Consider the following 26734-nt stretch of genomic DNA (forward strand, 5'->3'; position numbering starts at 1 on the left):
TTCATGAAATTAATTTAAAGCAATAGTGGACACCCTAGGATACTTAGGATTTAATCACAAGGAACACAACAACAAAGGTTCGGGGAAAACATGGTCCAGAACTTGTTCAGATGAGACAACTACGTAGAAGTTTATACATGGGAGTCTTAACATGAAATATCTAAGATAGAACATGGTCATGAACTGCTTCAAATAGAAATTCTCACAGGAAGGTACTCAGCATGAAAGACTAAAAGCAATGTATGACTAGGAGGTAACTTCGAATAGATAACAAGTAGCAATTCATACATGGAAACCTCAACAAGACATGGTCACTAATCATATCGTCGAACGAAAATCTTTTATAGGAAAGATTAGTATGAAACTCAGGGCAAAAAAATCATCGTCCAATTCTAATAACAAATAGCAATTCCGACAGGTAATGGTTCAACATAAACATCTAAGACATTTATAGTTAAGGACTGATTCTAAGAAACTGATAGGTAGCAATGCACCCAAGGACTTAGAAAGAGTCTCTTAAAGTAAACATGTTCAGACAAATTCTGAGCAAATTTCAGCCTCACAAGAAAGATCTCAACATAAAAATCCAGGCAAGGCATAATAATGAACTCGGTACTGGAGAAATAATAGGCAGAAATACAAGTTCAGGGCCTACATAAGCATAACAGATTAACCACCAGGCAAACCTCTAATTATAAGAATGCCAGAAATTATTCGAGTCAGTTTCTCATGGTGATACGAAACTACATGTGCTGAGGTTTGTCTTAAAAGTCTTATACTTAAGCAAATTTGATACTAGTGAGCATGGAATGGAAGAACAACATTTAAACACCGGAATAACAATGAAACATGCGAAGACAATACAACATTAGAATTCACAAACAACATGGAAACTAAATCATGCTTTTCCATAAAGGTTCAAACAATGTTGGCACACTGAGCACACATAAATAGACAAAGAATAAAAACTGCAAAGGTCAAAACACTAACCAATGCAAGTTAATGAGCAAAGAAATGAGACAGATTAGAGCTTTAGTAATGACTCAAATAACTTCAGATAAAACTAGAGCGCAATCTTGAAATCTGAGCTATAATATTCTGCATTCGAGGAAGAATTGCTGATACAGCAACTAGAGAATTCAAGGAGGCAGGTAAACAACCACGTCATATAGTTGAAATATTTATATTTTTTATTCTAGCAAGAAAATATTAGGAGTACAGGATGAGCTTTTCTCATGTTCTGCTCATGTTTCTTTTTGGATGATGCTTATCCAGAAGGAGAGGGCTGTATTGGAGAGTGGACCTCTATAATGATATCACTACTTACCCTTTTGGTTTATATGTGTTGTGGATGTGGATAGGCTGGTGAAGACGCTGAGTATTCAACAATAACCAAAGTTTAACTGAAAGAGATGTTTGCTGGAAAACCGGTAAAACAACTTTAAAATTTTACTGATATTGGGAACTTCTCTCTGTCTGTACGTGTTGATTTAACTTATGCATATTAAGAAAATGATTGATATATCTTTCCACGGTACTCAGATAAAGGCAATCAAGGAAACAAGCTTATCCGCGAGTCACTATAGAAGGAAGGAAGAAGAAATGCCTATTCTCTCACCATGTTGGTCGACTCTATTCCTAATTTTCAACCAACTTTTATCCATCATATCTATATTAATAAATAAATTAATTAATTGACTAGTTAAAAGTGGAAGGATTATAATAATCAAAACATATATAATAGTAGTAATTTACTATGTATTGTACTATTAAAACACTATTATACAATGGAGAATCACTCTAAAGGTGGCAAAAGTATTTGAACTATGAAAAAACAATATTTTTTGCCTGAAATTATCACCTATAACAGAAAACTACGAAGGACGGGTTTTTCTTTTTTCCAAACTAGACTGTATCTTTAACTTAGTTTTGAAGTGCAGTGTGATCTCATTATGTCACTTATTAGTTCTTGATTCTCATAAGATATTAGTATACTGGCTGAGCTGCATCTTCATTACTCAAAACTTCATCGAAATTTATTCGTTTATCTATGAATGGCATGAAAATAAGATGACATAAAAGTAAAATCCTGTTATTTAGTTTATCTGATGAGTATATATTAGTTTGATAGGATTTTAAACTCCTAATTTGGTGCTAAAGTTCCTTGTGTTGTTATTTGAACATTTCAGTTGGTTAGGTGAAGATGGCTCAGATCTTGGCTCCATCTGTACAATGTCAGATGAGAATGGCAAAGAGCTCAACAGATGATACTCCAAAGGCAGAGAGATCTCATATATATTCAAAGAGCGAAGAAGAAAAAGAATGTTTAAAAACTCACCAAAGCACATAGAGCTCAGGAACACTTCGACCCTCACGTTTAATAAATATTTGATGCGACTCTTTATCTTGAAATCTTACAATCTGAAATAGTTAAAAAAATAATCATATTTCACATGGCAGAAATCAAAAGAAAATAAGAACAGATAAATTCTCCAATCTGGAGCCACGATATTTGAATGAGTGCATTAGTTACTAAACTCGCGTCAACTAACACTGATTATAGCAAACTTTGTAATAAGCAAGAAATTACCCTCCACTCATTAGAATAACTATTAATACCATTAGCAGATGCTATTATCAGAGGGAATTAAATCTTCCCTCCGCCTACTTTCTTTTCCCTCTAATAGCATAAGGGGTTTTCAAGTCAAGTCACATAATAACTACTAGGAAATTTCAGTAGTATCAATTGCCTCCTGTTGAAATGTTGGGATGTAGCCTTTTTGCAGGGAGGATAAAAAAGGCACAACATTAATGCTTCATTGAGATCATGATCCATAAGATTCTTAGTTCATGCTTCGGAAATAGATAGTAGCCTATGCTACCAATTCCACCATCTTAACAGAGCATTTACCAACATAGAATAACACCATTCTAAGTGATAACTAATTTGCAGAATCCATGACGGATATCCATTTTAGTCATTTAATAATGTGAAATAAGATTTTATCACATAACATATAAATCAACTTTGCCTCAATTGCTCTAACCAACTACTGAACCGCACATTGATATTATCTTCCCAAGAAAGTAGACAAGCAACTGTGAAATGTTAAATGCCTAAATGTAATAATTCATCTTTTTTGTTGCCATTTGAATTGAGTTAAAGTAACATGAATATCTGGAAAAATAAGATGGAGATAAAATGTCTAAAGTTCCAAATTTATCTGCAATTTATTTGCAATCCTCTATAACTCGAAATAAAGATATGCTGATATAAATTTTTCCGTGTAAGGAAAGCAAAATCCAAAGGAAGATTAATCCTAGCTATTTCACATTTTTTGGCTAAGAAAGATACTGCGCTCACATTAGTAAACGCAAGCAATCCACGTATTAGGTGAGAGAGTAGACAACACTTGAGAGCAGCAAAGTTGAAAGAGAATTATCCCTAAATGCACGAAATCGATTAGGAACAGAAATGAAACTAAGCAATAACCAGAAAAACAGAGAAAACAAGAACAATATTCATACAAAGAAACTAAGACAAAATTTACCTGTCTAGTATAACTCAGAAAAGGAAGATCTTTAGATGAGTCAGTACACAGTAGAGAGAGAAAAATCAACTGCAAATTAGAAGTAAAGCAGATACAAATGAATTGCAAAGTTTCAGTAGCTTGTATCTAAAGTGCATAATCTTGTATTGACCATGAAATATTCCAGAAGAACTCAGAAGCATGAAGGTGAATTACCACTTAGGAATCACAACTAGACTACAACAACAATAACTAGACTGAGCTTACAAATGTCCTGAATGACAGAAAAATAGCAACACATCTGATTCTGTTTTCCTCTTGTTTTGACCAGAACTAAGAGTTGGCTAAATTATCCAAATAACCTTTTGAGTAAGAAGTGGTTTACCCAACAACTTGACTCAACCAAATCTCCTTCTCTAATCAACTTAAAAATCATTTTCGAGGATTTCTTCAACAAAGTACTTAAATCTTGGAAAAGTTAAAAAAAGGACGACAAAATTCATATAGTTGAGTCTAACTTATTGCTTGAGATTCATATTGAAACGCAGTAATTATTCCGCAAAAAATGAAAAAAAATTAGGGATCTGAACATACCTCACAAATGAGATTCATACTTTGATTTGAGGGATTTTGACAAATGAGATTCACATTTTGGTCAAACCAACTGAAACAAATAAAGCCATATACAACAGTTCTCAAAAAGCAGAGAACCAGAAATTTAAGAGAAAAAGGAAAAAGAAACCGAAGGAAAAGGAAATTAGAAGAGTGAAATTTTGAAGGAAGTGATCAAAGGCGTACTCAGAAGTCTCTGATTCCAGCGGATTCTTAGAAGCGTGTGATACCTAGAAGCGGTTTCAAATTCCATCAACAAATGAGGAATTAGTTCAACATCTCTGAGGGCCGATTCGCTGCGCAGTGAAATTTTCGCTGAGGGTCCGATTCGCTGAGAATTTGTTTGGTGAATGCTAGGGTTGTGTTTGAAGAATTTGGCTGAGAGGTGAATGTTTCGCTCATACCAAAGAGCGACCCACCAGTATAGCTGAAATATTTTAATTAATTAGAATAGGTATTTGCCTTTTACAAATTATTTTAAAAGTAAAAATATTTGGTATTGGAGCGACCTAGTCGTTGCAACAGAGATTTAGCAGCGACTTTCCAAAAGTCGCCACCAAAAATATGGAGCCAAAATTTTACTTTTAGCGGGATTGAAAATTCCAGCCACATCAGTGGCGACCTAAAAATAATCGCTGCTAAACATTAACCATCTGTAGCGACTTATAAAGTCGCTGCTAATAATATAGCTATTGTAGCAACCTATAGGGTCGCTGCTACATGTCGCCACTAATAATTCAATTTCTTGTAGTGCATGTTATACACGTTTACTCTTTATTATAATTTTAATAGCTAAGATAAGTAATTAATTAAACAAATAATACATGATACCTCTGAGCAATCGATGCTTCGGCAGCGAACAATCATAATAGTTGAAAATGCACAAGCTAAGCCTTTGATTTCCCAACGATGTAGAGGCTTCTTTTTCTTTCAGATTTTCTATGTTGGGCACCATCTATTAGTTTCCTCAGTATTGTGACTTTGAATTACTTCTTATCCTGAAATAGAAAACGAAATTCAAAGTAAGTACTCGATATGGTAGGGTTTCGTGCTGATAACGTATTATAAAATAAAAACTGTAAAGGTAAATAAATCAAAGATAAGTATAAAGAGAGAGAGACTGATGTATTATTCAACTTCAAACTCATGGGCATAATGAACTGAAAGCTGTTGTGTAAGCTGTTACTGCAAGCTGCTATGTAAGCTGCTACTGCAAGCTGCTGTGTAATCTGCTTGTACGCTACTTGTAAGTTGCTACTGTACCAGATATAGATAATCTTCAACCGACGATAATATTTATCCATAACAGAGTACCAGAATGATTAGCTTCTTCAAGAGGCTTATTTTCAATAGAGTGCCAAATAGAAAAACATATCTACGACGAAGTCCCATATAAATAAGCTTCTTAAGAAAGCTTATTTACAACAAAGTATTAAATGGACATCCATAAAGGATTGCATATAGGTGTTCGTAACACGCAGTGGAAGACAATAACAATCTTAGGAAGATCTTTCCGTGTTTAAAATTTATTTGCATGTCAAAGATCGGATCTAAGACGTACCTAGTGGAGAGAGTCTTGTTTCAAAAATTCTTCGATAGTGCAAAGGCTCTATGCGTATCCACACCGAGATCGATCCTTGCTATCAACTCTTTGATCGATAAAACCCGCGAACAAATTGAATGAAATATATATAGCTGAAATTTTTCTCAAAACTTTCAGCCAACTACACGATAAAGAAAGTAATTTACTTTGTCAAAATATCTCTCGTTGTGGCACCTCTGAAGTTTTTCACTTCCTCATGTTATTGGTGATGTGCGTATATATATATACACTCGAGCACCAAATTATTAATTTAAGTTAAGAAAAAACGTGAAGACCGTGACTGACGTGAGGATCCCTTCTCAAAATTGGACTTCTTACAATTTTATATTGTAAAATACAAATACTATTCACAATAGGACAAAGTAGCCAACAAGTCCTTTTGGACCTTATACGTAAACTACTAATCCCATTACTCATGGAATTTTGAGAGCCCCACGTCCTTTATGGACTTTTTGGTTAATCCAACTCAAAGTTGGTTTTAACTTATGAGCCTTTTAATTAATATTTATATATCTGTATATATAAATAAATATTAATTATGAGTATCAAATATATCATATATATTTTAACTAAGAGATATAATTTAATTTTCTATTCCAAATAGAAAACTTTAATTTATTCACACTATTAATTATATCCTCTGTGCTAGCAAAGAATATAATAATATTTCATTAGGACTAATAACTAAGTTAATTTGACTAATTAAATTCTTTAATTTAATTATCAAATAATAAATTAATTAATCCTTTAGCAAAGATCATAACACTCGTTAGTGTGCGACCCCATAGGTTCAATATTAAACCGGTAGTAAATTAATCACATTAGTATACTAATCAAGGGTGGCGTCTAGCAACACTCCTTAACGACCGGATAACATGAAGTATACAATTTACTCTCAAGAACCAGTAGAAGAATAATGTAGTAATTCCTTCTGTCCTTATAGCTCTGGATCACCCTAAGATATGGTTCAACTGTCAAATCCTAATAGGCGACCAACTATGTGTTCATGTCAAATATAATCGACCATTGAATGACCTAAGAAACTCTTTTCTTCTTTTTATTCAATTGCCCTGGCCAAGGTCTTAGTTTGGTCGTTTATAATTCATGACAACATGGAGCTTAAACTCATTACCAAGAGTTGACAGATTTCATCTTGATCAATCACTAATTCTACAAGTATTCAATCGTACCCAATATCCTTTCAACTATCGCCTTAGGGTCATAGGTGTCTAGTATTAAAGCACAACAAATAACTTGCCAATTACTATGACGATCTCAGGTCAAAGGAAACTCTTACATCACATTCTTCAAGAGAATATCCTATTGACAGTTTATGGTAATTCTAACCATTAGGAACTATCCAATGAGTCGGTAAAATGATCATATCTCTATATGCATCATCTATCTATGTAATTTAGTTAATGAGATCAACTAATCTTTATCCCATAAAGACGATCACATAAATATTGATCTAACCGGATTACTAATGTCCAAATTAATAATCCTACGATCAAGAACAAATTTAGATTAAATTGTAAGAGACTTTGCTCTCATTATCATGATCTCTATCACGATGACAAATCTCAAAATTTAATCAAGGACCTTATCAAATTAATCAAACAATTAATAATAACTATGATAAAAGAATATCATATATTTTTATATCAAATAACGTTCACAAAAATATGTTCAAATCATCAAATATGAGATTGGATCTAGGGCATATCTACTATATCCCTAACAATATCTACGACGAAGTCTCATATGAATAACCTTCTTCAGAAAGCTTATTGACAACAAAGTATTAAATAGACATCCATAATATATATATATTTATATATATATATATATTTATATATATATATTTATAACAGAATCAATATTTTTCTACCACCGCAACAAAGCTTATATGTTTGGTAGTATTAATCAACATTGGACTAGATTTCCGTTGCCCCTTTTCCCTTCTCTTCTCGATGGGAAAAGGAAAAAAAAATATATTTTGCTGGTCAATTAAGAAAATCTAAGCAAAAACCAAGGGTATTAGAGTAAAATAAGTTAATCCACTTTGTCACCGAATGCACAAACCCTAACTATATATTCTTCTTCCCCCTTTCTTCAAAAACCCTAAGAGCAGCACCTAAGAACCGCCATTAAAGGTTTTTATCGCTTCGAGATCTCCTTAAGTACTTTCTCTCTGTCTCTCTCTTATTTCTGTTGTTTGTTTGTTTTGTTAATTCCAATGATTTATATCTGAAAATGTTGTTTGTTTTGTGTTAAATTTTGAACAGAGAAGAGAAATGAAGGTAATCGCAGCTTACTTGTTGGCCGTATTGGGTGGCAACTCCTGCCCAAAGGCTAAAGATTTGAAGAGCATCCTTGGATCTGGTACGCCCTATAACTCCTTAAGAATATCTTTTTTTTTGTTGTACATATTTTTCCATGTTACTGATTTTTTGCATACTAATCCTGAATATATTTCAATTTTTATGTTACTTTTATAGCATTTGATTCGTATAGTTATTTATAAATGTAAATGTATGCAATTTGGTTTATGTATTTTAATGAATTAATACATCTAGGGGTTGGTATCCTGAAGTAATACATTTTTTTGTTTGCATTTCGTCAATTTAGCTTAAATGCGGAAACTATCTCTAGCTATTCTAAGAAGTACTAAGTTATAACTCCCTCGATGAGTTTGATTGGACATTGAGCTTAATATGTTAATATGACACGTGCAATTTTAGTAGGAGTAGTGGAAGAAAATATTAGAGTAATGGTGAAATATAGTTTGATAGAGACAATTTTCCAAAACTTGAATAATGGAATGATTTGCAATGTTGAAAGATTTGAAAGTGATAAACTAGAATATTTTTATTAGTGAACTAGTGTTAAATATTTTGGGATTGGTAACGTGCTAGGATGTAAAGAATCGCATAAATTGGGATGGATGTAGTATCTTTCCCCTTTGAAGAAGGGGCTGGGGAATTTTATGAAGTTAAACACTTTTGTTGCTTACTGTCTCAAGTTTTCAGGTTTAATGAAAGAATTCAAGTGGCTATTAGAATTGTGAATAAATGGGGTAAAATCTCGGTTTCATTACCTTTTATTGTTTTTGCTTTTTGTTTCCATGGTAATCAAAAGAAATGGAGCGAGGATGATGCCTATTTACTGTTATTAACCTGTAACAATGAGAATTAACTTTTATTATGTTGCCTTACCTGCCTGAGGTGTCCAGAGGTAGGAGTACTCTAATTTCTTGCATAAGGAACAATGCAATAATTGATTTTGCTTTCAAGTTTTCGTTGAGCTGTCTTAAATTAATGCTATCTAATTCAGTTGATGCTGCTGAATTTTGTTGGTAGATTATTTCCTCTAAGAAGTGTCTTAAATTGATGATTTGTAATGTAGTTGATGGTACTGAACAAGTGAATTCCAGATTGCATTGGTTTTTTGAAATGTCTTGAGCAGTTAATACTGATAATGTGTAATTTAGTTGATGTGACATAGTATATTATGTTGGCTTGTTATGCTTAACTGTGATATACTGTTATATGCTTCTGTTGGTGTGGTGGTTGTTCAATTCTAATTCATATTTGGTGTCATGTGTGCTGCAGTTGGAGCTGAGGCTGATGATGATAGGATTGAACTGCTCCTCTCTCAAGTTGAGGGCAAGGATATCACTGAGCTGATTGCTGCTGGCAGAGAAAAGTTGGCTTTAGTACCTGCCGGTGGTGGTGGTGTTGCAGTTGCTGCACCTACAGGCGCTGCTGCTGCTGCACCTGCTGCTGAGGAGAAGAAGGAAGAAAAGAAAGTGGAAGAGAAAGAGGAGTCAGATGATGTATGAATACCCTCCTAATATTAAAAACTTGTTTTTCTGTTGATCAGTGTTTCCTTTTACCTTTAATTCCTCTCATCTGCTTATGTGTTTTCCTGGAATTTGTTTTACAGGACATGGGCTTCAGTCTCTTCGATTAGAAGAATCCTAAGAATTCAGTGTACGAAGTATCTCATTTTCCAGCTGTTCCCCTTGAGCGTATTTTAGGAAGTTTCTTGTCTACTTACAGATTTTGTTAGAACCTATGTTTTCTTGGAAAACGTTGCTGAGGCAGACAGTGAAGTTATAGTGTTTATTTCAAGTATTCAGCTCTTTGTTCAATATAGCTATTTTGATCTTTTGCCATTGAAAGATACCATGGCATTCTCATTATATGGTGAGAGTTGAATTTTTGGTGTTAGTGGCCGAACCTTAATAAGAGGCCTGGAATTCTGAATGGCTATGTGGAGAGTAAGGAGCTCAGTTTGGTGTGTTGTAGTATTGCTACTGGGAAATACTGCTCAGTTTGTTATCGTTGACCTAACTTGCTCATGCTTGTTTTGGAGCTGTTGGAAAGCACAGGGGACTGAGTTTTCTCAGAATCCCTGCGAAAGGTGATAGAGGTCAACCTGGTTTGGCCTCCAGCTGCTACTAGTTTTAATTCTCAACCTTCATCATTGTGATCTGAACTATTGCGAGTACTTGGGTGCGCAGGGGAAAATTATTTCATGTGTGCGTAGAATCTAATATTGTAACTTCTTAGCTTAGTTTATAGAACTTTGAATGTGACTTTGAGATTGTTAAATCCAACCTAGTAGGTAAATAGTTTAACAATATCCCTAAACCAACAATCAGTATACTAACACGGCATGTTAGCTCTATAACAATATAAGAAAAAAGGTAAATGATAATTTTACCTATCGAAAAATAGCATAAGATGAAAGAGATTATAGTAAAAATTTGAACAGTTGAATGATAATTTTGCCTTCTGAAAATGGCATAAGATGAAACAGATTATAGAAAAGAGTTGAACATATTAACGACGGAGACTGAGTCCTCATTTGTTTATATTTAACTAGTCTTAGTGTACGCGCGTTGTGCGTGTTTCTCATTTCAATAAGTATTTTTTCGTAAGAAACTTACATATTTAAGAACACAATTGTGTTTGTGTAATAAAATAAAGTGTAAGCTTCTAAAATTGTTGAATATTGATCCTATATAACTAACCCAATAAAAGAAAAAAAATTATTCATGAAAGTCCTCAATCATTATTCAATATGTTCATCTTGAATTATGTTCTAATTTATAATTTTATCAGTTCAATTTCACAAGTTATCTTGCTTCCTTTTTAGTTTCGGTAAAAACACATATCCTTTGAAGATTTAGAAATTTTCTGATCCTTTTTTTTCCACAAGCTATTCTCAAGTTCATTCGAGAAGGCATAAAAGTGGTATAGACTTAAGACTTTTATTACGATAAAATCTTTCAAAATTTGTCAAATAATATAAATTAAAAAATTAAGTCATATGTCTTCTCAATTTATTTCACTTCAATTTCAATGTTGCCCATGCAGTGAAGTTTAAGTTATTGAAACAAAGAAAATATAATACATAACTTTGTCTAACGGATAAAAGACCAATTAACATTTTGTGTAGAAGTTTCGTACTTTTATAATATAAATTTAGGCTTGTACGGTTTAGTATGATTGAATATGATATGAAATAATTATTTTGGATGCTTAATTGAATATGAGTTAATTATTTTGTATGATTAAATTAAATATTATTAAATACATATTCAATTGTTCTACGTTGAAATAATTTTAATTTAAACATGTATTTTAATTTAATTTAATATGTGACTTTATGTCCCAATATTTCAATTTCTTAATTAGAAATCAATTGAATTCACCATATAACAGTGTTCTCATATTGATTCTACGTACACAAAGGATTTATTTTCAAATAGTACAATATATGTAAGGTAACATATTTATTACTTTTAAATTCTTAAATATTAGGACTTCTTGCATTTAAAGATAAAATTTTCATTGATTTAAATTTAAAAGTCCTAAATATTAGGAGAATAACTTAAATTAGAATTTTGTCCATTGTAAAAGCTATTATAAAAGAGTAAGAAAGACGAACGATATTTTGCTCGAGGTGTTCATGTTTTAATATAGTATAGATAAATATAGATTTGTGTTAGTCAAGTACTTCTTCCTATTCATCCCGTGATAGAATATGTTCTTGCTTCTATGTATTTTGTTAGAATTAGTTTAATATAAACAGTTATTTTAAATTAGATTAATAAAAAGAAGAAGTGCACAATGAGAATTAAGTGAAATATTTCTCATAGCAATTAACACGTTATTTAAGGACTTTAGAAAATATATTTTTTATAATGATCAATTTGGAAACGGCAAAAGAAAGTGTTAGTGTTACATTATGGTCTGTTAGCTTACTATAAGTATTTTATTGGATGCAGAAGTTTAGAGAATTAATCCAACGTTATGTTACATTATTCGAATAAGAAAGTGATTATATAAGGTAAAATTTTAATTGATTTTGACTTCCTAAATTTTAGGATTTTATATTAATTTTAAAGTCCTAAATATTAGGGAATTGTCTTAAATGACAACTTTGCTCAGTGTGAAATCTATTTTAAAAGGGTAAAAAAGACGAACGACATTTTGCTAAGGGTCTTCGTGCTTTTAATATAGTACTAGTCTTACTGTACGCGCGTTGCGCGTGTACCCCATACTAATGAGAACAAATTCATGAAAAATAACATAAATATTCAAAAGATGCATTTGTGTTATAAAATAAAAATTTGTAAAATAATTATAATTCAAAAATGATAAATATTAATCATATTTAAGAGTTTGGATAAATTCTAATGGTTCTCTCTTCTTTTTTCACAGTCTTGATTCGATTCTAAAGTCAAAGAAATTGATGGCTCGCAATCTTGATTAACGAGGACAACTAACGTTGGATAACTCATACAAGAAGTTAAAACAATTCCTATAAGTAAATGGAATTCTACTTTGGTAGTTAAATTTACAATAAGTTTAATTCTGTAGTCAATTAAATCTAATTTAGGTTACTTTGATAGCTTTCTAGCTAGCTAATTCATGATGTAAGTTAGGTATACAAATTTATATTCTCACAGCACAATTTGTCTATGTAGCCAATATGCTTCGTAGTCCGTAAAATAATATTAATATTTATAATAAATTCTAACTTCGCACAAATATTTGTAAATATTCGTATGATCAAATATGCTTGAATATATATATTGTAAGCACGTGATTTTTGCCCTATATGAGAATTACTCCCAAAAAATTCAAAAATAAAATAATTTTTCTTGATGTGCAATTTTTGTGATATTTTGTGTAACTATTTGTATGTTTGTCTATGCATGTTTATTTGTTAAATTAATAAAAAATACAAAATATGTCGCATTTTGCATGTAGGATTTAATTCTACAATTGTTAGTAATTAAATTTGTTTACAAAAATTAAAAATTACAAAAATAGGCATCTTTTGCATTTTTAGCATTTAATGTCCAAATGAACAATTTTATGCTTAATTGTTACTTAATTGTGCGTTAATTGTTATTGGAAGTTAATTTGCGCTTTTATAACTTAATTTAGTTCTTAATAATAATTTAAGTACTTTTATAATTTAGTTTTAGAAAAATAAAAGAAGAAAAGAGAACAAAAATACAAAGAAAAATCGGATTGGGCCACTTCTTCAATTTCAAACCACAGGCCCAAATAATTGCCCAACTTTCCCCATGACCCGGTCCACTTCAAACCGGGTCGACCCGGTCCGCTCCATTAACCCAACACCCCTTCTTCATTTTTGTCCAACACAAAACAAAACCAAAAAAATAAAAAATAAAAGGTGAATTATCACTATTAATAGTTTTATTTTTTGTTTTTTTTATATATAAAAATTCCGAAAATATTATATTTTTATTATTATTATTATTATTATTATTATTTTAAAAAATATATAATAATTTCGGGAATGATTTAAAAAATATATAAATAAGAAAAAGGGAAGTATTGAATAAAAAAAATATAAAAGTAAAAATAGGTGAAATTCTCTTTTTGTTTTTTTAAAAAGTAAAAGAATGTAGAAAATTAAAAAAAATAAAAAGTTTTGTGGAATTTTTAAAAAATTTAAAAGTAAAAGAAGGTTGGAATTAAAAAATAAATATAAAGGTATCTGGAAATTTAAAAAATTTAAAGTAATTGAAAGTAGCATTTTTGAAAGAAAAAGAAAAGATAGTGGTTTGTTTTTTAAAGAAAAGTTAAATAACGTGAGATTCTCTTTTAAAAAAATAAAAAGTGGGATTTTAAATAAGATAAAGTAATTAAAGTTGGAATTTTAAAAATAAAAGTAAATAAAGGTGGGATTTCTTTTTCTAAAAAAATAAAAGCAATTTGTAAGTGGGATTTCTTTCAATTAAAAAATAAAAAAAATAATAAAAAACAAATCTGAAAATTTCGAAAATTTTGCTATAAATAGAAGAGAAAATTTAGGAAGAAGGGGTGGAAAAAAAGAGGAAAAACTAGATAGAGAGAAAAAAAAAAGAGGGGGCGGAATGTGAAGTATACACCCAATATACATTCTGGATACACTGAATATACAGGGGCAGAATTCATTTTGGAGAATTTTGAAGTTGAAAAAGAATAGTTACTGCTTCATTGCCTCGCTTAAGATCTGAAATAGTCAGAACCTTCCCGCCTTTTACTTCTTCTCTATACTTGGAGTCGTTTATAGTCTCCTGGGTTTTCTGCTATTCCTACTGTACTGGTTTGCGGTGTTGCTGAATCTGCTGTTGCTGTGTTATTACTGCTGCTGACTTCTCCTTCTTTTGTTCTTGTACTGCTGTTTCCAGGTACACATTTGTACAATCTCGGCTTGAAGCAAAAATGAAATATTAATCAGGCTTTGTTCCTGTTGAATTCCTCATGTTTAGATTTGTGGTTGAATATAATTTTCTTTTCTTTGTATAAAAATGTAGTTGATTGATTAAATTAGTAACGATGTCACATATGTATAACTTCTTCATCTAATAATGTTAGTTTAAATTAATCAAAGAATAGTTAATCTGTTTTGATATTATGGTGTGTCAATCTCACGTTTTAGTATTATTGAATAATAGAATATAGAATGAAAGCAGTTTTTCTTTGTACAAACTCGGTCGCAATTTTCCATTCGCATTAGCCGTAAACTAATAATTAATAAGTTACGTTTTTAGCATGTAATTAATTAAGATATTTTCTTTTATTTTAGAGACGAACTTAATAGGAAAATATAGTCACTGTAGGTTTATCCTTTTAAATAAAAATGAGACGAGCCTCGACAAACAAAAATGCACAAGCTGCGGGGCCCTCTAAATGTATATATTAAAATACTTAGAATTCGGGACAGGCCGTTTAGCGAATTTTACGGCCTTCCCAAAATAACAATACGCTAGTTGCTTTAGGCGCACCTTTAATAATTTAACCTTCTTAAACACGGGTGCACATTGATGTGACCCAAATCCAAATCTCAATAGAGTCAAAATGTGTCGACGACCACGGGTACATTGATTGTAATGCGGTTCAGGATATATTTTCACAACGTTGTAATTCCTTGTAGAAAATAATAATAACAATTATGAAAGCGGTAAAAAGTTAAAATTTGCACATAAGTTCATATTTGTATAAAATTAGATAATCAAGCCGAATATAACAGTTGAGCGACCGTGCTAGAACCACGGAATTCGGAAATGCCTAACACCTTCTCCCGGGTTAACAGAATTCCTTATCCGGATTTCTGGTACGCATACTGTAATATGGATTCATTCTTTTCCTCGATTCATGATTAAAATTGGTGACTTGGGACACCCTAAAACTCCCAAGTGGCGACTCTGAAATAAACAAACCAATCCCGTTTCGATTGTCCTTTAATTGGAAAAAACTCCTTTGTACCCTCTCGGGTACGGAAAAAGGAGGTGTGACAGCTCTGGCGACTCTGCTGGGGACAAACACCCAGAACCACTGGTTCAGGGTTAGAAATTCGAGCTTAGATAAATTGTTATATTTGGCTTTATCTGATTTTTACATGTGTTTGAGCCTAATGTGCTAAATGATGCTTTTACCGCTTTGATATTATGTGAACTGTATATAAATTGTGCCGAAACCCATCTTCTCTCTGAGTCTTCTGAATCATGAAGAAGGGTGTACTTCGTACGACTTCTTTTCTGTATAGTGTCAAGTCCCAATTTAGAACGAGGTTTGGATAAGTCGCAAAGCCGGTGAAGCTTATGTATTCCCGGACTGCCGCCTCCTCCTCGGCTCGAGCTGTCCGCTCGGGTAAGCCAGGTCTAGAACAAACACCCAGGTTCTGAACCTAGTATAACAAAGCCACATGCCGGATCCCTAGTAGGAACGTTTGTTTGCATCACGTGCATTTGACTTTGGAGGCCCAACACAGGGGTTGGGTCTGTCTAGGACAGGTGTACCAAAAATGAAAATGATCATCCTGATGCATCTTACTTGCTACTACTTGCGCATTTATTTGATTCGGACTTGTGTGCTGACTGACTTGTGAATATCATGAATAATATTTTGAAATTGAAAAAAAAAAATTGTTTATTTTTGAAAAGAAAACAAATGCCCAAATACTGTCAAAACTCTGCCGAAATTTTAAGAAAATGAAAAAAATGTCTTATTAGTTTGTTTTATTAAAAGCTAAGAAAAGAAAAAAAAAGTCGTTGTTCTGTTTTTGTTTTTCAAAAATAAAAAATAGAAAAAATATATAGTTTGTCTTGCCATGAAAATGAAAATAAAAAAAGAGTCTTATTTTTAAAATGTTTTTTTTATTTATTTGCTTATGAAAATGCAAAAAATAAAAAAAAATAATAAAAAAAAGTATTTCATTATTTGTCGCAAATATATATATATATAAATCCGAAAAGTTTTTTTTATTTCCAAAAGATATATATATCTTTATTTGTTGCAAAGAGTATTTGTCTTGCCAAGAAAATTCAAAATAAAATTCCAAAAAGATATGTCTTGCAAAAAATAATATAAATATCTTTATTTTCCATTGTTGATAAAACAAAAATAATAAAAATGTTTTCTTTTAAGAAAAAAAAATCCGAAAATATTTTGATTCTTCTTTCAAAATTGAAAAGAAAATTCAAAATTCAAAAAATATTTTTTAGAAGCATTTCTTTTATCAAAAGTAAAATTCCAAAAATATTTTTTTTTCTTTAGAATAAAAAAAAAACAAATGGAAATTCGAAAAAAAAAAACTTCCTTTTACTTTTGAAATTCTCAAAGTTCAAATCAAAAGAAAAGGAATTTTTACAAGTTTTTCTTTCAAAAAGAAATCAATCAAAAAATATATATATACTTCCTTTGAGCAGTTCTTTCACAGTTCCAATAAAAAAAAATAGTTCATTTACTTATTCACGAGGCCCGAACTACGCGGGTTTGATTCTCACCGGATGTGAGATACGTAGGCAACCCTCATCGGGTCCAACCCCCATTTTTGCTAAAATAACCAAAAACAAATAAATAATAATAAAAATAATATGTCATAAAGAAGTCAGGTGATGTTGTTTTGTCATAAATAACCGAATGTTCCCGAAAGGGACGCCGGAAGGCTGACTTTGCATAAACAGCCACCTTTGGGTCATTTTAGGATTTTGATCCAGTTGACCCACTCAGCCTTAAAAATCTTCGTCCCCGAGATGTTGAAAGGCCGTGCTTGTAATATTGAGTTTTCTAATTTGAAAATCGATAAAAAGAGTCATAAATAAGTCAGGTGATGTTGTTTTGTCATAAATAGCCGAATGTTCCCTAAAGGGACGCCGGAAGGCTGACTTTGCATAAACAGCCACCTTTGGGTCATTTTAGGATTTTGATCCAGTTGACCCACTCAGCCTTAAAAATCTTCGTCCCCGAGACGTTGAAAGGCCGTGCTTGTAATATTGAGTTTTCTAATTTGAAAATCGATAAAAAGAGTCATAAATAAGTCAGGTGATGCTGTTTTGTCATAAATAGCCGAATGTTCCCTAAAGGGACGCCGAAAGGCTGACTTTGCATAACAGCCACCTTTTGGGTCATGTTTAGGATTTTTTGTCTAGTGGACCCACACAGCCTTAGAAATCTTCGTCCTCGAGGCGCTGAAGGGCCGTGTTTGCAACACCAGTTTTTTTCGTAATTTTGAAAAGAAAAAAAAAACAAAGAGTCAGCGGTCAGGTGAATACCGTTTGAATTTTGTCATAATAAGCCGAGCCAGCTTCGGCTGCGTCTTAAACCGTTCTCGCCGAAATAGCCTTAGAGTATCTTTCAGTTGTCGAAAGGTTATTTTCGTAAAAGAATGGACAAGTTTGTAAAGTGTCAAAATAATCCTCCCAGCCTCAAAATTCATGTGAGATTTGGAAGGGGCAACATTTGCAAAAATAGCCGTTTGGTTGCATTTGACAAACGGGGAAAGGAAGCTGGCCGTTTGTTTTTGAGTTTGTAAATCTTTTGATTAGAATATGTGGGTTGTTTGATTTTCGAGTTTGTAGATCATCTTCAAACCTTTGAAACTCAGTTTGTTTTAATATGAAAATTGAAAAAAAATGTTCATTATTGTTTATCTATTATTGGTCCGAACTACGCAAGGTCTGATTCATGCGGGGGCATGATACGTAGGCAATCTCCATAAGATTCGACCACAACAAAAAAAAAGAAAAAAAGAAAAAGAAAGTGAATAAATAAAAAAGGCACAAAGAATAAATAAAAAAGGGTGGAATGAAGGGTTTCACGCGGGAGGATGCACGCGGTAGAAAAAAAAACATGTTAGAAATGGTCAACTGCCTAAGAAAATTGCGTTCCCCAACATGCGATTGCAATATCTGTTAAAACTTTAACGCTAACAAGTTTGTTGTTTGTCCAAATCCAAACAGTTAGTTGTTAAAGCGTACTGACACCATACCATTATCAAACAAGATCAAAAGGGATTATACCAGAAAGCATGACTGGCTCAAAAAATAGTGTTGAGTCGGAAGGGGCGGCACATCAGATGCTGAAGGAGGCGATGGCCAATATAGAAAAAATGAGATTGGAAATGCATGAAATGCAGCTAGCCATGGCTAAGGCGCAAAAGGGGCCCGAACCACTCGTCACTCCTACTTCCCCACCGGGACACACACCGAAATACCCTTTACCCGACCCTTCAACGAGCTTCCCCGTTGCCCAATACTACCAAGGGGATACTTCCTATAATCCCCAAGCTCCACCACCCAAACAAAACCCTCCTCCGCCAATCGTCCCCGTCGTCGGGGCACCTCCGCCAGCCACGTTGCAAAGATCCTCCAACGAGCCATTGTTTCAGGCTCACGATACGCAATACTATCCCCCTGAGCCCACAATCCATGCCCCCGAACCACATGCCTACAATCCACACTTGGAGGTACCGGCAGAGATTGAAAAGCCGGTTAAAGTCCCAGAACAAGAGGAGGTATTGAGGAAGTTCAAAAGCCTGGAGCAGTCCTTCAGGAACCTGCACGGATTGGGCAACCAGGTCAGTGTGGCCTACAAAGATCTATGCCCTTTACCGGACGTCCAACTCCCGGCTGGGTTCAAGATGCCTAAGTTTGATTTATATGAAGGGCACGGTGACCCCATGGCACATTTGTGGGGTTTCTATAGCAAAATGAGAGGGGCGGGCGGTAAAGATGAACTGCTGATAGCCTATTTTGGCCAAAGTCTGAGCGGATCGGCACTCGAATGGTATACCAGGCAGGATTCCAACAGATGGTACACTTGGGATGATCTGGCGCAGGCTTTCGTAGGTCATTTCCAATACAATCTCGAGATAGTCCCTGACCGTCTCACATTGTTGAGGACCGGGAAGAAGCCCGGGGAAAGTTTTCGCGAGTTCGGGTTCCACTGGAGAGAGCAAGCAGCCAGAGTTGATCCTCCCATGAGAGAGGGAGAAATGGTGGACTACTTCTTGCATACACTGGATCCAACTTACTTTGGTCACTTGGTGACGACGGTTGGGAAATCCTTCAATGAAGTAGTAAAGATAGGGGTCATGATAGAGGAGGGTCTGAGGTCTGACAAAATCCTGAATTACTCAGCACTCAAGGCAACAACCCAGGCTATTCAGAGCGGTACGGGAGGTGCGCTGGGAAGAAAGAAGAAAGAAGAAATTGCCACGATTGAGGCAAGCAGTTGGTCCAGGTCTGGTAAACCATACTACAACCAACCCAGACCCCACAGGCCAAACTACCCATACAGCCCACCACAATACTACTATCCACCTCAAGAACCACACTTCTCTGTGCACCAAGCCCAAACATACACTCAGCCTTTGGTTCGCCCGCAACGGCGCGCGCCGGCTCCCCATAACACACATACACCATCGCAAAACACCTATCCACCGCCAAGAGCTTACATGAACCCTCAAGGGGCAGGTTTCCAGGGAAATCAGGCTTTCAGAAATGAAAGAATACAAAGAACATTCACTGAGTTGGGAGAAACCTATACTGCCGTGTTCCACAAATTAAGGCAGTTAGGCTTGTTGAGTCGTGTTGAGCCCAGATTGCCAAATCCCCTTCCCAAAAATATGGACCACTCGGTAAGCTGTGAGTATTGTTCGGGGGCTCCCGGACATGATACCGAGAAGTGTTGGAAGTTGAAACATGCAGTACAAAATCTTATTGACACCAACAAGATTGAGGTACAGACACAAGAGGCGCCCAACATCAATCAGAACCCGTTGCCGACACACCTTGAAACCCACATGATTGAGCTAGTGCACGAAGGAGGGGAGCTAAATAAACCCTCACAAACAGTGATGATGATCCGTGTCGGTTCAAAAGAAATGTTAACCAGTGGAAAAGCGGTGGTATAGTTGGAAAAGGTAGATGACAAGCCAGTTATGGTGTTGGAAAAGGGTCCAACGAGGCAGATGTGCAGTTTGTGGGGTTGAAAGCAAAAATCAACAATTGAACGACTACTCCTCTTCCTATACGAAGGGAGTCTTGGTAGTGGGCTCTGATTTTCTTTTTTGTTGTCTGGATTATTCCAAGGTTGTAATCCAGATTTTTCTTGTGCTCGCCAAAGTGTGAAACCTTGCTATCCCGTATTTTAATAAAGTGAAAGTTTTTTTTCTCATTCCTTATTTTGTTTTAATTTTTCTTCTTATTTTTCTCTTCTGAACAGTTCTCTTTATACTGGTTCTAATGACATGGCATGCACGACGGATCTTCAACCTAGTCTAAAAAATCAATTTGATTTCGAACTTATAGTACAAGATTGTGATGATAAGTCGGAATACGATAAGGATGAAGCCTTCGAAGAAATTAACAGAGAGTTGAGCCAATTTGAAAAAAGAGCCCAACTGACACGGAAGCTGTCAATCTAGGGGATGCGGATGACATCAGGGAAGCTAAGATAAGCGTCCATATGGAACCAAACATCAGGGAAGAACTAATCAAAGCACTTATTGAATTCAAAACATTTTGCATGGTCATACGACGACAGGCCGGGTTGAAGCACCAATTTAGTGGTTCAAAAATTGCCCACTGACCCAACATTTCACCCCGTCAAGCAAAATTGAGGAAGTCCAAAACCGACATAAGTGTGAAGATTAAGGAAGAAGTAACCAAACAGCTGAACGCTAAGGTTATTCGGGTCGTTCGATATCCTGATTGGTTGGCTAATGTGGTGCCAGTGTAAAAAAAAAAGGAGATGGAAAATCCGGGTGTGTGTTGATTATTGAAATCTAAACAGAGCAAGCCCAATGATGCTTTGTGATCAACAAATATCTAAGGGAAATGCGTCGACATGGCTATCAATTCTGACGCAGTTAAGAGATATTATGTATGATTGTAATTGTTGTTTGTTTGTATTTAGCATTTATCAGAGAATGAAATGACGGAGGCAATTCTTTTTTCTAGTCAAACACTTTAACCTTTGCTTTCCCTTTTGAGCCTTATTTATTCTTTCATACCCCTCTTTTGGAATCAGTAATGAAAATGAAAGAAAAAAAAAGTAATGATAATAAGAACAAAAGAAAAGTCACACAAAAAAAAAACAAAGGAATTGGGAACTACGTTTGACCTGATTCCTCGAAGAGGATACGTAGGCGCCTCACGGCTCGGTCATAGTGTAACATAGTGTGCATAAGATAACATAGTGTGACAAAATAAAAATCCCCAAGCAAGAAAAACTGGGGCAGAAGTTGGCGCTTGTAATTTTGGCAAGAAAGTTTGATTCCAAGAGTTGTACTATCTTACCCCTAAAAATTATTTTTGAACTTTGGATACCCTTTCTCCTTTCAGCCATACACAAAAACCCCTATTGATATCCAAAAAGACCTCCCGATCAGTAACTGAGAAGTGCTAAGTCAATGCAAATGGAAGTCGGGAATAACACTCTGATCCCCAGCAAAGAAGAAGATCATAAGCTGGAAATGAATTGATAGCCGAAAGAATCCCCCCAACAGAGAGAGTCATATCGGCAGCACTCCAATCCCCAGCTGAAAAATAAAATAAAATGAGAGAGTCTTATCGGTGAAAACCTTCACAGGCACCATAAGGCGACGGGAGTTGAGAGAAATGAGAGAGTCTTATTAGTGAAAACCCCTCGAAGGGCACTATGAGGTGACAAGACAAGATTGGCGGGAAGGATCCACATTTGGCAAAGAGTTGAGTGCATGTTTATCCCCAACAACATGAGGCCGTCCGAAAGGTTGATTGATACAAATAGATTGGGTTGATTAATCCGGAATGCGTGACATGATCGTTGGGATCAGTTATATCATTCAGATAAGTTCTTTTCTTTCCTTTTCCCCAACATTTTGTTCAGAAAGACTTCTTCTTTTTCTATTTTTGAAATTCTTCACTTTTTCATCTTGGTTTAAAGATTTTACCTCCCCAACAGTTTGTCTTTGAAAAGGATTTTCAGAGCTTACTACCAGTTGCCAAAATGATGAAAAGCAAAAGGCGAATACAATAGGCCAAAGATAAGGCGATAAAGTGAAAAGAAGTTGGTCGCAAACACAGAGTGGGGAAGGAAGAAAAGGAAAATTCATCCCCAGCAAGTTTTGATAGCGTAATGAAGCACAGAGCGGGGAAGAGGGAAAGGGAAAAACCATCCCCAGCAGGAGTGGCACGACCACTCACCATGTGTTAAAACTAACAAATTTTCTTTGATTTGAAGCAGGAAAAGGAAATCTTGTTAATGGCGAAAAAACATGCCACAAGGAAAAGCACCAACACTGGGGCAAAAAATTTTCTGCCATTTGTCGAAAATTTTCTCGAAGGAACGAGGAAATCAATTCAAGTTTTAAGAGATAGCAAGACAACACGATTCTAAGAAAGACAGTCGGAGGTAAGACAATTCCAAGTTTTTGAAGATGGGTTCATCCGCCCTCGAATAGGATATTTTGGGTTCATCCGCCCTCGAATAGGATATTTTGGGTTCATCCGCCCTCGAATAGGATATTTTGGGTTCATCCGCCCTCGAATAGGATATTTTGGGTTCATCCGCCCTCGAATAGGATATTTTGGGTTCATCCGCCCTCGAATAGGATATTTTGGGTTCATCCGCCCTCGAATAGGATATTTTGGGTCATCCGCCCTCGAATAGGATATTTTGGGTTCATCCGCCCTCGAATAGGATATTTTGGGTTCATCCGCCCTCGAATAGGATATTTTGGGTTCATCCGCCCTCGAATAGGATATTTTGGGTTCATCCGCCCTCGAATAGGATATTTTGGGTTCATCCGCCCTCGAATAGGATATTTTGGGTTCATCCGCCCTCGAATAGGATATTTTGGGTTCATCCGCCCTCGAATAGGATTTTATTTTCTAAATTGTTGTTGAAGCCAGGTGCCCACCTGTATAACGAGAGGAATACTTTTTGTCTGTCCATTTCATATTTTAGGCGCCCACCTATATAACAAGGGAATACATTCCACGCCTTTACCAATAGGAGACGCATTTCCTCCTAAGTTCATTTTACCCATAGGAGATGCATTTCCTCCTAAGTTTACTTTTACCCATAGGAGACGCATTTCCTCCTAAGTTTAGTTTTACCCATAGGAGATGCATTTCCTCCTAAGTTTAGTTTTACCCATAGGAGACACATTTCCTCCTAAAGTTTAGTTTTACCCACAGGAGATGCATTTCCTCCTAAAGTTTATTTTATCCATAGGAGAGATATTTCCTCCTAAGTTTAGTTTTACCCATAGGAGAGGCATTTCCTCCTAAGTTAGTATTGAAGTTGGGAGCCCGCCCATATAACAGAGGCATACATTTCTGTCCTTTCATTCTGTTCTAGGTCGCCCACCAGTAAAATGCGGGAATACTTTCTGTTCTAGGTCGCCCACCAGTAAAATGCGGGAATACATTCTGTTCTAGGTCGCCCACCAGTAAAATGCGGGAATACATTCATGTTCTAGGTCGCCCACCAGTATAATGCGGGAATACATTCAGTCTTTTTCATTACAAGCGTTGAAGTTGGGAGCCCGCCCATATAATAGAGGCATACATTTCAAGATCAAGTCAGAAAACAATAAAATAGAGGGTTACAACAAGAATCCCCAGCAGGAAACAATAAAAATCCCCAGCACCGGGAAACAGAAGGTTGCAACAAGATGTTCCAGCACAAATTCAGGCGCATGAGTCAAAAGGAAGAAAGAACGCGTCTTGAAAGAAGCAGCTGGTGAACATTAAATCATGCCCAGCATAACAAGTCTGATGAAGAAAGCCGTACCCACCAGAGGAACCGCCGAAAAGCTTGATGAAGAAAGCCATGTCCCCAGCGGACCGAGCAAAATGATGAAAACTGGTATTCAGAAAAGCAAAGGGCCAGTATCATTCCAAAATTCAAGGAAGAAAAGCACCGAAGGAAACACAAGCCGACAAGAAAGCAAGGCAACAAGAACAAATTTTAGTCTAGCCTAGCTTCTTGTTTTCTTTTAAGCACGGTGTAACAAGGAGATCGGTAAGCAGTGATAACAGCATGCAACAACAGTAACATCGCAGTCCCACGGTAGTCCCAGCTACAAAAAACTTCCCGAACTACATTGACCTGATTCCTGTTTAGCCCAGGATATGTAGGAAACCTTTGAAGCAAAGGTTCGGTCAAATCTTTTTCGGTCAAATCTTTTTCAAAAAAAAATGTTTCACACGGAGTACTCGGATGGGTAAAAATCGCTCGCTTTATCTTTGCACGAAAACCCTTCGTGTCTTCGGGCAAAGAGGGCAGCTGTAAGCACGTGATTTTTGCCCTATATGAGAATTACTCCCAAAAAATTCAAAAATAAAATAATTTTTCTTGGTGTGCAATTTTTGTGATATTTTGTGTAACTATTTGTATGTTTGTCTATGCATGTTTATTTGTTAAATTAATAAAAAATACAAAATATGTCGCATTTTGCATGTAGGATTTAATTCTACAATTGTTAGTAATTAAATTTGTTTACAAAAATTAAAAATTACAAAAATAGGCATCTTTTGCATTTTTAGCATTTAATGTCCAAATGAACAATTTTATGCTTAATTATTACTTAATTGTGCGTTAATTGTTATTGGAAGTTAATTTGCGCTTTTATAACTTAATTTAGTTCTTAATAATAATTTAAGTACTTTTATAATTTAGTTTTAGAAAAATAAAAGAAGAAAAGAGAACAAAAATACAAAGAAAAATCGGATTGGGCCACTTCTTCAATTTCAAACCACAGGCCCAAATAATTGCCCAACTTTCCCCATGACCCGGTCCACTTCAAACCGGGTCGACCCGGTCCGCTCCATTAACCCACACCCTTTCTTCATTTTTGTCCAACACAAAACAAAACCAAAAAAATAAAAAATAAAAGGTGAATTATCACTATTAATAGTTTTATTTTTTGTTTTTTTTTATATATAAAAATTCCGAAAATATTATATTTTTTTATTTTATTATTATTATTATTTTTTTAAAAAATATATAATAATTTCGGGAATGATTTAAAAAATATATAAATAAGAAAAAGGGAAGTATTGAATAAAAAAAATATAAAAGTAAAAATAGGTGAAATTCTCTTTTTAAAAAAAAGTAAAAGAATGTAGAAAATTAAAAAAAATAAAAAGTTTTGTGGAATTTTTAAAAAATTTAAAAGTAAAAGAAGGTTGGAATTAAAAAATAAATATAAAGGTATCTGAAAATTTAAAAAATTTAAAGTAATTGAAAGTAGCATTTTTGAAAGAAAAAGAAAAGATAGTGATTTGTTTTTTAAAGAAAAGTTAAATAACGTGAGATTCTCTTTTAAAAAAATAAAAAGTGGGATTTTAAATAAGATAAAGTAATTAAAGTTGGAATTTTAAAAATAAAAGTAAATAAAGATGGGATTTCTTTTTCTAAAAAAATAAAAGCAATTTGTAAGTGGGATTTCTTTTAATTAAAAAATAAAAAAATAATAAAAAACAAATCTGAAAATTTCGAAAATTCTGCTATAAATAGAAGAAAAAATTTAGGAAGAAGGGGTGGAAAAAAAGAGGAAAAACTAGATAGAGAGAAGAAAAAAAGAGCGGGCGGAATGAGAAGTATACACCCGATATACATTCTGGATACACTGAATATACAGGGGCAGAATTCATTTTGGAGAGTTTTGAAGTTGAAAAAGAATAGTTACTGCTTCATTGCCTCGCTTAAGATCTGAAATAGTCAGAACCTTCCTGCCTTTTACTTCTTCTCTATACTTGGAGTCGTTTATAGTCTCCTGGGTTTTCTGCTATTCCTACTGTACTGGTTTGCGGTGTTGCTGAATCTGCTGTTGCTGTGTTATTACTGCTGCTGACTTCTCCTTCTTTTGTTCTTGTACTGCTGTTTCCAGGTACACATTTGCACAATCTCGACTTGAAGCAAAAATGAAATATTAATCAGGCTTTGTTCCTGTTGAATTCCTCCTGTTTATATTTGTGGTTGAATATAATTTTCTTTTCTTTGTATAAAAATGTAGTTGATTGATTAAATTAGTAACGATATCACATATGTATAACTTCTTCATCTAATAATGTTAGTTTAAATTAATCAAAGAATAGTTAATCTGTTTTGATATTATGGTGTGTCAATCTCACGTTTTAGTATTATTGAATAATAGAATATATAATGAAAGCAGT

The 26734-nt window shown here is 34.4% G+C and overlaps 1 protein-coding gene across 2 annotated transcripts; it reads left to right on the plus strand.

Annotated features, from left to right (window-relative positions):
• Nucleotides 1–7790: 7790 nt before the first annotated feature.
• LOC107815227 (large ribosomal subunit protein P2A) lies at nt 7791–9901 on the plus strand. Of its 2 annotated transcripts, none has more exons than XM_016640774.2 (4): nt 7791–7928; nt 8034–8130; nt 9360–9583; nt 9694–9901. In XM_016640774.2, the coding sequence occupies exons 2-4, from the start codon at nt 8043–8045 to the stop codon at nt 9718–9720; spliced, it is 339 nt and encodes a 112-aa protein (XP_016496260.1). In that variant the 5' UTR covers nt 7791–7928; nt 8034–8042; the 3' UTR covers nt 9721–9901. The 2 variants fall into 2 exon arrangements, with proteins under 2 accessions (XP_016496260.1, XP_016496261.1); XM_016640775.2 differs by having other exon boundaries at nt 7860–7901.
• Nucleotides 9902–26734: the final 16833 nt, after the last annotated feature.

Source organism: Nicotiana tabacum, chromosome 8 (genome assembly GCF_000715075.1).
Source record: "Nicotiana tabacum cultivar K326 chromosome 8, ASM71507v2, whole genome shotgun sequence".
Classification (NCBI taxonomy): domain Eukaryota; kingdom Viridiplantae; phylum Streptophyta; class Magnoliopsida; order Solanales; family Solanaceae; genus Nicotiana; species Nicotiana tabacum.

Bases quoted from the DNA above. Each gene is read 5' to 3' on its own strand.
- LOC107815227 (XM_016640774.2), top strand. From the start codon at position 8,043: ATGAAGGTAATCGCAGCTTACTTGTTGGCCGTATTGGGTGGCAACTCC. The intron at 8,131-9,359 runs GTACGCCCTATA...TGTGTGCTGCAG, and splicing joins GAAGAGCATCCTTGGATCTG to TTGGAGCTGAGGCTGATGAT. The intron at 9,584-9,693 runs GTATGAATACCC...TTTGTTTTACAG, and splicing joins AGAAAGAGGAGTCAGATGAT to GACATGGGCTTCAGTCTCTT.